Consider the following 12,607-nt stretch of genomic DNA (forward strand, 5'->3'; position numbering starts at 1 on the left):
CCTATTTCATAGGAAGGTGTACACTATTGACTTACAAAAACTAAATTTATATTTCTATTTACATAGAATTTTAGGAATATTAGGGTTGGATAAGACATATTATATACTGGTTAATAGCTCTGCTTTCAGGTAGGACTACCCTGAACCTAGTTATTCAGATTCTTTAAGCTAGGTTCAAGACTTCTCTTAATAAGCCATTCCAATGTAATGATAATGATTAAGAGTCACATTTACAAATAAAGGTACTCAGATTGTGTTTACTCATAGTATGCACAACCAGAAATCTGGAAATGCATATTTCTTGGATAGAATGGGTTGAAAGAATACTGATACCAAAACCTGCAGAGAAAATGTAAACATTTTTGAGATACAGATATATATTGATACTTTTACCTTAAAATCTTATCTCATTTTTTCTGACTTTTTATCTCAGAGCATTTAGCCTCAAAGGAGAATTTTCTTTGTTTTAAGCTATAGTTCTTTTAATAGGGGCTACATTTCCAGCTATGCAGTTGCTTACTTTGAAAACGCTTATCTTTGTAGTGAGTATATCTTTCTTTCTTTTCTTTTTAGTGAAGAAACTACAATTATTTTTATTGAAAAATGTGAAAGTGAAATATTATATTTTTTGCATTATTATTTTTTAACATCTTTATTGGAGTATAATTGCTTTACAATGGTGTGTTAGTTTCTGCTGTATAACAAAGTGAATCAGCTATACGTATACATATATCCCCAAATCCCCTCCCTCTTGCATCTCCCTCCCACTCTCCCTCCCCCACCCCTCTAGGTGGTCACAAAGCACCAAGTTGATCTCCTTGTGCTATGCAGCTGCTTCCCACTAGCTATCTATTTTACATTCGGTAGTGTATATATGTCCATGTCACTCTCTCACTTCGTCCCAGCTTACCCTTCCCCCTCCCCGTGGCCTCAAGTCCATTGTCTACATCTGTGTCTTTATTCCTGTCCTGCCCCTAGGTTCATGAGAACCATTTTTCTTTTTTTTTAGATTCCATATATATGTGTTAGCATATGGTGTTTGTTTTTCTCTTTCTGACTTACTTCACTCTGTATGACAGACTCTAGGTCCAACCACCTCACTACGAATAACTCAATTTCAGTTCCTTTTATGGCTGAGTAATATTGCATTGTATGTATGTGCCACATCTCCTTTATCCATTCATCTGTCGATGGACATTAAGGTTGCTTCCCATGTCCTGGCTATTGTAAATAGTGCTGCAATGAACATTGTGGTACATGACTCTTTTTGAATTATGGCTTTCTCAGGGTATACGCCAAGTAGTGGGATTGCTGGGTCATATGGTAGTTCTATTTTTAGTTTTTAAGGAACCTCCATATTGTTCTCCATAGTGGCTGTATCAATTTACATTCCCACCAACAGTGCAAGAGGGTTCCCTTTTCTCCACACTCTCTCCAGCATTTATTGTTGGTAGATTTTTTGATGATGGCCATTCAGACCAGTATGAGGTGATACCTCATTGTAGTTTTGATCTGCATTTCTCTGATGATAAGTGATGTTGAGCATCCTTTCATGTGTTTCTTGGCAACCTGTATATCTGCTTTGGAGAAATGTCTTTTTAGGTCTTCTGCCCATTTTTGGATTGGGTTGTTTATTTTTTTGATATTGAGCTGCATGAGCAGCTTGTAAATTGTGGAGATTAATCCTTTGTCAGTTGCTTCATTTGCAAATATTTTCTCCCATTCTGAGGGTTGTCTTTTCATCTTGTTTATGGTTTCCTTTGCTGTGCAAAAGCTTCTAAGTTTCATTACATCCCATTTGTTTTTGTTTTTATTTCTATTTCTCTAGGAGGTGGGTCAAAAAGGATCTTGTTGTGATTTATGTCAAAGAGTGTTCGACCTATGTTTCCCTCTTTATAATGTCTGGCCTTACATTTAGGTCTTTAATCCGTCTTGAGTTTGTTGTTGTATACAGTGTTAGGGAGTGTTCTAATTTCATTCTTTTACATGTAGCTGTCCAGTTTCCCCAGCACCACTTATTGAAGAGGCTGTCTTTTCTCCATGGTATATTCTTGCCTCCTTTATCAAAGATAAGGTGACCATATGTGTGTGGGTTTATCTCTGGGCTTTCTATCCTGTTCCACTGATGTATATTTCTATTTTTGTGCCACTACGATATTGTCTTGATTACTGTAGCTTTGTAGTATAGTCTGAAGTAAAGGAGCCTGATTCCTCCAGCTCCATTTTTCTTTCTCAAGATTGCTTTGGAAAAAAAAAAAAAAAGATTGCTTTGTCTATTTGGGGTCTTCTGTGTTTCCATACAAATTGTGAATTTTTTTGTTCTAGTTCTGTGAAAAATGCCATTGGTAGTTTGACAGGGATTGCATTGAATCTGTAGATTGCTTTGGGTAGTATAGTTATTTTCACAATATTCATTCTTCCAATCCAAGAACACTGTATATCTCTCCATCTGTTTGTCATCTTTATTTCATTAGTGTCTTATAGTTTTCCGCATACAGGTCTTTTGTTTTCTTAGGTAGGTTTATTCCTAGGTATTTTATTCTTTTTGTTGCAGTGGTAAATGGGAGTGTTTCCTTGATTTCTCTTTCAGATTTTTAATCATTAGTGTATAGGAATGCAAGAGATTTCTGTGCATTAATTTTGTACCCTACTACTTTACCAAATTCGTTGATTAGGTCTAGTAGTTTTCTGGTAGCATCTTCAGGATTCTCTATGTGTAGTATCATGTCATCTGCAAACAGTGACGGTTTTACTTCTTCTTTTCCAATTTGAATTCATTTTTCTTCTCTGACTGCTGTGGCTAACACTTCCAAAACTGTGTTGAATAACAGCAATGAGAGTGGGCAACCTTGCCTTGTTCCTGACCTTAGTGGAAATGGTTTCAGTTTTTCACCATAGAGAATGATGTTGGCTGTGGATTTGTCATATACAGCCTTCATTTATGTTGAGGTAGGTTCCCTCTATGCCTACTTTCTGGAGAGTTTTTTATCAAAAATAGGTGTTGAATTTTGTCAAAAGCTTTCTCTGAATCTATTGAGATAATCATATGTTATTTTTTTTTTTGCGGTACGTGGGCCTCTCACTGTTGTGGCCTCTCCCCTTGCAGAGCACAGGCTCCGGACATGCAGGCTCAGCGGCCATGGCTCACGGGCCCAGCCACTCCGCGGCACGTGGGATCTTCCCGGACCAGGGCATGAACCCATGTTCCCTGCATCAGCAGGCAGACTCTCAACCACTGCGCCACCAGGGAAGCCCTAATCATATGGTCAATTTGTTAATATGGTGTATCACATAGATTAATTTCTGTATATTGAAGAATCCTTGCATTCCTGGGATAAACCCCACTTGATCATGGTGTATGATCCTTTTAATGTGCTGTTGGATTCTGTTTGGTAGTATTTTGTTGAGGATTTTTGCATCTATGTTCATCAGTGATATTGGCCTGTAGTTTCCTTTTATTGCAACATCTTTGTCCGGTTTTGCTATCAGGGTGATGGTGGCCTCGTAAAATGAGTTGGGGAGTATTCCTCCCTCTGCTATATTTGGAATAGTTTGAGAAGGATAGGTGTTAGCTCTTCTCTAAGTATTTGATAGAATTTGCCTGTGAAGCCATCTGGTCCTGGGCTTTTGTTTGTTGGAAGATTTTTAATCACAGTTTCAATTTCAGTGCTTGTGACCAGTCTGTTTATATTTTCTATTTCTTCCTGGTTCAGTCTTGGAAGGTTGTGCTTTTCTAAGAATTTGTCCATTTCTTCCAGGTTGTCCATTTTATTGACATATAGTTGCCTGTAATAATCTCTCATGATCCTTTGTATTTCTGCAGTGTCCGTTGTTACTTCTCCTTTTTCATTTCTAATTCTATTGATTTGAGTCTTCTCCCTTTTTTTTTTTGATGAGTCTGGCTAATGATTTATCAATTTTGTTTACTGTCCCAAAGAACCAGCTTTTAGTTTTATAGATCTTTGCTATTGTTTCCTTCATTTCTTTTTCATTTATTTCTGATCTGATCTTTATGATTTCTTTCCCTCTGCTAACTTCGTGTTTTTTCTGTTCTTCTTTCTCTAATTGCTTTAGGTGTAAGGTTAGGTTATTTATTTGAGATGTTTCTTGTTTCCTGAGGTAGGATTGCATTGCTATAAACTTCCCTCTTAGAAGTGCTTTTGCTGCATGCCATAGGTTTTGGGCCGTTGTGTTTTCATTGTCATTTGTTTCTAGGTATTTTCTGATTTCCTCTATGATTTCTTCAGTAATCTCCTGGTTATTTAGTATTGTTTAGCCTCCATGTGTTTTAGAGATTTTTTAGAGATTTTTGACTGTAATTGATATCTAGTCTCATAGCGTTGTGGTTGGAAATGATACTTGATACAATTTCAATTTTCTTAAATTTCCCAAGGCTTGATTTGTGGCCCAAGATATGATCTCTCCTGGAGAATGTTCCATGAGCACTTGAGGAGAAAGTGTATTCTGTTGTTTTTGGATGGAACGTCCTATGAATATCAATTAAGTCCATCTTGTTTAATATGTCATTTAAAGCTTCTGTTTCCTTGTTTATTTTCATTTTGGATGATCTGTCCATTGCTGAAAGTGGGGTGTTAAAGTCCCCAACTAATTTTGTGTTACTGCCAATTTCCCCTTTCATGGGTGTTAGCATTTGCCTTATGTTACTGAGGTGCTCCTATGTTGGGTGCATAAATATTTACAACTGTTATATCGTCTTTCTGGATTGATCCCTTGATCATTATGTAGTTCCCTTCTTTGTCTCTTGTAATAGTCTTTGTTTTAAAGTCTATTTTGTCTGATATGAGAACTGCTACTCCAGCTTTGTTTTGATTTCCATTTGCATGGAATATCTTTTTCCATCCCCTCACTTTCAGTCTGTATGTGTCCCTAGGTCTGAAGTGGGTCTCTTGTAGACAGCATATATATGGGTCTTATTTTTGTATCCATTTAGCAAGCCTGTGTCTTTTTTTTTTTTTTCGTGGTACGCGGGCTTCTCATTGTTGTGGCCTCTCCCGTTGTGGAGCACAGGCTCCAGATGTGCAGGCTCAGCAGCCATGGCCCACGGGCCCAGCTGCTCCGCGGCATGTGGGATCTTCTCGGACCGGGGCACGAACCTGTGTCCCCTGCATCGGCAGGTGGACTCTCAACCACTGCGCCACCAGGGAAGCCCGAGCCTGTGTCTTTTGGTTGGAGCATTTAATCCATTCACATTTAAAGTAATTATCAATATGTATGTTCCTATTACCATTTTCTAAATTGTTTTGGGCTTGTTTTTGTAGCTGTTTTCCTTTTCTTGTGTTTCCTGCCTAGAGAAGTTCCTTTAGCATTTGTAGTAAAGCTGGTTTGGTGGTGCTGAATTCTCTTAACTTTTGCTTATCTGTAAAGGTTTTAATGTCTCCACTGAATCTGAATGAGATCCTTGCTGGGTAGAGTAATCTTGGTTGTAAGTTTTTCTCCTTCATCACTTTAAATATATCCTGCCACCACTTCTGGCTTGCAGAGTTTCTGCTGAAAGATCAGCTATTAACCTTATGGGGATTCCCTTGTATGTTATTTGTTGTTTTTCCCTTGCTGCTTTTAATATTTTTTCTTTGTATTTAATTGTTGATAATTTGATTAATATGTGTCTTGGCGTGTTTCTCCTTGGATTTATCCTGTATGGGACTCTCTGTACTTCCTGGACTTGCTTGGCTATTTCCTTTCCCATGTTAGGGAAGTTTTCAACTATAATCTCTTCAAATATTTTCTCAGCCCCTTTCTTTTTCTCTTCTTCTTCTGGAACTCCTATAATTTGAATGTTGGTGTGTTTAATGTTGTCCCAGAGGTCTCTGAGGCTGTCCTCAATTCTTTTCACTCTTTTTTCTTTATTCTGCTCTGCAGTAGTTATTTCCACTATTTTATCTTCCAGGTCACTTATCCGTTCTTCTGCCTCAGTTATTCTGTTACTGATTCCTTCTAGAGAATTTTAAATTTCATTTATTGTGTTGTTCATCATTGTTTGTTTGCTCTTTAGTTCTTCTAGGTCCTTGTTGAACATTTCTTGTATTTTCTCTATTCTATTTCCAAGATTTTAGATTATTTTTACTATCCTTACTCTGAATTCTTTTTCAGGTAGCCTGCCTATTTCCTCTTCATTTGTTTGGTCTGGTGGGTTTTTACCTTGCTCCTTGATCTGCTGCATATTTCTCTGTCTTCTCATTTTGTTTAACTTACTGTGCTTGGAGTCTCCTTTTCACAGGCTGCAGGTTCGTAGTTCACGTTGTTTTTGGTGTCTTCCCCCAGCGGGTGAGGTTGGTTCAGTGGCTTGCGTAGGCTTCCTGGTGGAGGGGACTGGTGCCTGTGTTCTGGTGGGTGGGGCTGGATCTTGTCTTTCTGGTGGGCAGGACCACGTCCAGTGGTGTGTTTTGGGGTGTCTGTGAACTTAGTATGATTTCAGGCAGCTTCTCTGCTAATGGATGGGGTTGTGTTCCTTTCTTGCTAGTTGATTGGCATTGGGCATCCAGCACTGGAGCTTGCTGGTCGTTTAGTGGAGCTGGGTCTTAGTGGTGAGACAGAGGTCTCTGGGAGAGCTCTCGCCGATTGATATTACATGGGGCCGGGAGGTCTCTGGTGGTCCAGTGTGCTGGACTCAGCTCTCCCACCTCAGAGGCTCAGGCTTGACACCCGGCCGGAGCACCAAGACCCTGTCAGCCGCACAGAAGTGAATGTGGCGGTCTCTGTTATGAAGTCAGATTACGAGGGTCTTCAGTAGCTGCTCAGCTAGAACAGGCTGACTTGGGAGCACTCTGTCTACGAGGCTGTCTCCAGCAGCCCATTGCTGAAAGAGTAGGTCTTCGCATGTGCTGCTAGAACCTTGAACGCTCATACAGAGGTCTTCACTGGGTTCAGTCACGGATTTGGTACAGGTGGTGTCAAGAACCCCTTACTCTCTCAAGGCTGTGCGCTTGAAACAGCTCCTACACCTGAGGGTCTACAAGCCGCAGAAAGACGAGACTGCTCGGGGCCGCGTGCAAGCCGTGATTCTTGCCACGAGCCCTGCTGCTGCTGTCGTGGAAGTGAGTGTATCTTTATTATACTATACCTTCTATCATTTTATTTAAAAAATGAGTGAAGCTTGAGAAAATAACACAGTCTCCTTCAACTTTTGCTGACTTATCAATCTTGCACTATATTTAATGAGAGACAAATGCCAAGAACCTTTCTGAAAGTGAAAATTATGAGAGAAATATGCTCTGAGAATTTCCCTATAGTCCTTATTCTCTTTCTTTTTCTTAAATGACATCATAGTGTCATGTGAAGATATCCAGAGAAGCTCTCTGTGTTGCAATGAAGCATGGTTAAGATAAACAAAATAAACAATTTTACACTATGTAAAACATTTATTCTGTGTGTGTGTGTGTGTGTGTGTGTGTGTGTGTGAAGCATGGGCTATTACTCATTTATTTAAAGTTCAGATACCAAAATTTAAAGTATAAAAACCCTGAAACATCATTGATTCCAATGATCACTGTTTTCTTATTTATCTTTACTTCTGTTGAAAATTTTAAAATGAATTAGTTGGGTTAACAAAATAACATGGACAACTTAAATTTGGAAAAGAGGAAATGTATAAATTTTTAAAAGGAGTTCTTTGGCAAGGAGGGATATTACTGGGCCCACTGACAAAAAGTGACTCACAAACACACTCAGAATTATACTTCACATCTGGAGATCAGAGCATATATTTACCTTTCTGAACCTTGTCACAGAGAAGATAAATCTCTTCCCCTCCAGTTACGCATCCAGCTGTCCTGTCCATCCTTACTATTTTCAAGTTGGAGGCATTGGGGGCTTCTGTCCACAGGAGAAAAACAACAAACTTAATTATTTATCCTCAGCTTCACATGCTAACCTCCTATGAGGGACCTTAACCAAAGCACACATTAACCAAAAGAAAGTTTAAATAGATGCTTTCACTCATACTGCTTTAACAAGGATATAAATAAAACAAAAATGCCTTCTGAAACCCTCAGAGCACTCCTTGGGCATGGCTCATTCATTATCACCAAAATAGATGAGACACAAAGGAGCAGTATTTGTTTCTCCCACTAACGCAGTAAGAGAGATTAATAGAGAAAGAGAAAGAAATTTTCTGATGTTTCAGGAAGTTCCAAGCTAATGGATTTGTGGAATTTCAATAAGGTCAAGACTTTAATCCCAAACTTATGTCCATGATACTGATATACCATTTACAAGAGTCCTAGAAATTTAGGAAAAGCACAGTTTTCTAAAACTATTTATTAATTTTTACTCTACAGAAAAGAAAAATGAAGATGTTATATTTCTTTTCCCCAAACGAAATTAGAATTCTGTGTGGTTAAGGGGTAAAAGTTTTGTGTGGTAATAGTATAAGGCTTCCTTTTTTTTTTGGCTCCAACAGCTGCATTTTAAAGTGATCTTTGGTATACGAGTCTACATCAGTTTATAAAGCTTTCACTTCCCTTCAAACATGTTTAAATTAGAGAAATCAGTTAGTTGTTGTACTTGGGGCATGGCGTTTTCTACTTAGACCTTTCAAGGAGCCTAAATACTGCCCTTGTAGACTTTTTGGAAATATCTGTTTAATAAATCCCATGCATACCGAATAAGAAATTTGCATGGTAAATGCTGAAGACCACTGTAAAACTCTTTCAAAAACTCCAGGAACTATAGACTGAAATAGAATTTTGAAGCTATGAAGTATTTGTACTGCTCACTTAGTTAACCTGAAGTTCCTAACTTGATAAAGCTATAACATGCAAGAATGAAAATGGATAAGAATAAGAGTTGTCTTTTATTAACTTCTCTTCAGAGCCCCAATTGAGATACTTTTCTCATCTAAGAGCACCAACAATATATCCTCATAGTAAGGAATTCATAAATAATAAGAGATTTGGCATTGCACGTAGAAGACTACAACGATGATCTGAGGAAGATTTATTGAGCACCTCACAATATTTCACTTTTAATCTCAACATCAAATTTTAAGCTAAATTTCAGTATTCTCATTTTGTAAGATGATAAATGTGAGGCTCCAAGTGATTAAGTTACTTGCCCCAGGAATCAGAGCTAGTCAGTAACTGCCGGGGTCAGGCTGGAAGTCTGTTCTTGACTTTACAGCAAGCTGCCTCCTGTCAGAAGTCAGGTACTCACTGCTATCATAGATGGCGTCCGATACCACGGGTTCCAGGCGCCTCGTGAAACTGCCGGTGCTGTCTGGAAGGAATGCTGTAAACATAAGCCGCACCACGCTGAGGTCCATCTCCTTTGTCTGCTGAAGAGCTGCCTGGCGGATGATCTCCTTTTCCCGGTCTAGGACCAGACAACATAGGGTATTCATGCCCAGGGAGAGTAAAGCGTGAACGTTTTAGATAGGGTGCTTTTATAAAGCCCAAATAAAGAACATCAACTTAAAATAAAAGTCTATTTCTTTTTCTTTTGAAATTCTTCATATTGCTAATACAATTTTAAGAATTATCTATTTATGTCATCCAAACGTAAAGGCATCAAAAAAAGGCCTGCATTTTCTCTGGATCACAGTAAAAACTGTCCTGCCTGTGTCAACCTGCCTCTCTCCTATCTTCCCCTGCCCTGTCCCAAGACACAAAGGATGTGATGGAATGGAGTGCAGTAGCCTGACTATGCCTCAGTTGTGTGGAGGAATGTGAAAATTAAGTATTCCAAAAGCTCTCTGAGCACAGGGACTGTATTCATCCCACAGGGCCTGGCACAGTACCTGGCACTAAGCAAGTGCAACTCAAAAAGTGTTTTTAAGGAGCCGAATGACTCCACTGCACTTGGCTCCTTCCCTCCTGATGGAGATTTCATACTGATGGACATAATCGTACTTAACTTATAATATCATAAGAGGTGATAATTCAAGTGATAGGTGCTATAAAAGAGCTACAGTTGAAGTGATACGAAACTTCAAAGGAGGGGAGAATCCAGAGGCTTTGGAGCAGAAGAGGCATTGCTCTAAGTCTTGAAAGGATGGCAGAACTTGAACTTAGGAGGAGAATGAAAAAAGGCATCCCAGGAAGAGGAAAGAGCAGGAATGGAAAGAATGTGCCAAAGAGAGAAAGTGCGAGATGGTGGTGGTTCTCTGGTGTAGTTCAGTTTGACAAGAAGGGGTGTAGTGGGAAACAAAGTTGGAAGTGCAGATTGGGGCCAGCTCTTGGGAGGCCTAAACTGCCAGGGTATGGAATTTGGATTCTGGACGCAACACGGAGACTCTGAGTAGTGGTGACCTGTAGGCTTCAGTAAGATCCATCTGGCCATAGGGTGTAAACTAGATTAGAAGTGGGGAGGAACAGAGACAGAGTATCAAAACATGGAGTAAGGAGGGGAAGCCCTGAGAGCACAGAATAGCTGGACCACGAACTGGAGATGCGGCAGAGGTGAGAAGGAGGACTCAAAGATGATGTGAAGGTTTTGAGATGAATATCAGAAGACAGAACATGTCTAATGGGAAAATGATTGTCTTTGGACTGCCTGAGTATGAGCTGGCGACAGGACGGCCAGACGAAAGGACAACACATAACAGCAGAAATGGCATATGTGGTGGAACAAGGATTAGGGTTGAAAGAAAAAAATATAAGTGAAGGCAGGAAAACGTAAAATCATAGCATTTTTATGGTAAAGAGGATAGCTTACAATGAGCCTGAAGAGCCCAAAGAAAGATCCCTTATCATAAGGTGAGCTGGGGGAGGTACAACAGAGCAGATGTTCTTTGAACCATGTCTTGAATTCTGAATTGGTTCTGACAGGTTGAAAAGGGAAGGGTGGGGTGTTTTAGGTAGAGGAAGACACATACAAAGGTATGAGTATGCATCAGTGTTCAGGGGGTGGTGATGGGGAGAGGTGGGTACAGGTGGGACCTCAGATAAAGCTGGAAAGGCGGCTGAGGCCCGGCTTTGTATGCCAGGCTATGGAGGTACAGATTTTATTCTAGAAGTAGCAGGATGCCATCAAAGGTTTCTGAGCAGGGAAAGGGTGAGAGCAGCTTGGGGTACAGACCAGGAGAAGGAGAAACCTGGGGCATAAGATGAGCATATGGTCTACATACAGGACAAGGAGAGCCAGAGCTCTCAAAGGAGCAAGACTGGGAGAGTGATACTCACCTGTGAGCTGCCGGTCTCCTCCACCTTCTGCTTGTAAATAGGCAAGATCAGGATGCACCAAAAGTCCGGGATTATAGCCCCTTATACATGCATCTGTCATTCGTGCTTCCAGTGTTTCAAATACTTTTTTCTTTGTCACATGAAGTATACCCAGGTTTGCAAAGCTGGAGGAAAAACAGTAACAGCAACAACAACCAGAATTAGGCAGTCAGTGACTAGAGAGTCCTGTTTTACCTTAGCTAAATGGATTGAGAAAAAGTGCATAGGCCCTCAATCACTGGCCCTCAAACACACTACTATTTCTGCAGTGAAACATACAAAGCAGATTCATCAAATGGAATAATAAAGACTGTAACCAGCTGCACATCATGTCAGGCTGGGTTTTGCCGCCAACTCAGTCTGTGGTAAACTTAGAAAAATCTTTTCGTTTTCAAAGCTTACTAGACTTGCAAATTATGAATAAGGGAGTGGGGTATACATATCTTAATAAGAAAGTTTTACCTACACCCATTTTAAAGTATTTTTCTAGGAGAGTTGTATAAAAAGCAATTTTAATTCCAAATATGCTAACTTTTCTAACTTTTTAAAAACGAATACGCAAAATAGTATATTTAGAAGATTTCTTTTAAAGCCTTTTTTTAAAGAACTTTTTTTTAAAGTTCTTTGAAAGGCTTGTAAGCTTCTGTAAGTACTCTTCTTTTCCTCTGGCTTTTACTCAGGAAGAAAAAACATATTAGCAGAAATATTAGAGGAAAGATAGAAATATTATGATAACTGGATCAAATGAAATAAAGAAGAAGATAACGTTGGAAGACTAGATAAACTAGGGAAAGAAAACATAGGAGGTGAAGGCAGAAAGAGATGAGTACTCATACAGAGGCCCAGAGAGGAAATGATACAGGTGTGCAGACAGTGATGAAAAAAAGTAGGACAGCTGAGACAGACACCGAAAAGAAAATACAGACCATAAGCCCCTTGAGAGCAGAGATATCCAGTGACAAGAGACCTGGGTGCTTAATAAACGTCTACTGGATAAATAAATGCATGAATTAATCCAGCACAGAAAAACAAGCAATATGACACATTGGTATGCATGGAGGCACAGGGGGATTTTCAGAAACAACACCTCCATAGTTTGGCCTTTTAGGCTTTACTCCTATACAGACACCCATAACTACAGGAAAACGAGGCTGATCTTCTAGGTAACAGCAATGATAAACACATATGCAGCACTTTACCACCTAGAAAGTGCTTTTCATGTATACTATCTAATTTAATCTCTGTGAAAAGCCATCATCTGTATTTTTCATTATGTGAATAATGGATTTACTCTGGAAATAAATGAAACAATACAGAAGTCAGTCTTCCACCTTAGGTAATGATAGAGCAACACAGACCGATTGAACCTCCCATTTTCAACAACAAAAAACATATGAAAAAATAGTTTTCAGACACTGGACAATAGGTGG

The 12,607-nt window shown here is 39.4% G+C and overlaps 1 protein-coding gene across 6 annotated transcripts in view; it reads right to left on the reverse strand.

The window, feature by feature from the left end:
- The window catches only part of NFKB1 (nuclear factor kappa B subunit 1), a 133,635-nt gene that overhangs the window by 35,153 nt on the left and 85,875 nt on the right, over nt 1-12,607 (reverse strand). For all 6 annotated transcript variants that reach the window (XM_082605705.1, XM_082605706.1, XM_082605707.1 and 3 more), the window contains 3 exons: nt 11,139-11,302; nt 9,172-9,330; nt 7,729-7,833 (listed from right to left, as the gene is read on the reverse strand). In XM_082605705.1, the coding sequence (XP_082461831.1) occupies nt 7,729-7,833; nt 9,172-9,330; nt 11,139-11,302 (428 nt within the window). The remainder of the gene's footprint in view (nt 1-7,728; nt 7,834-9,171; nt 9,331-11,138; nt 11,303-12,607) is intronic.

This window comes from Mesoplodon mirus, assembly GCF_964341445.2.
Source record: "Mesoplodon mirus genome assembly, chromosome: 2".
Taxonomy (NCBI): Eukaryota; Metazoa; Chordata; class Mammalia; order Artiodactyla; family Ziphiidae; genus Mesoplodon; species Mesoplodon mirus.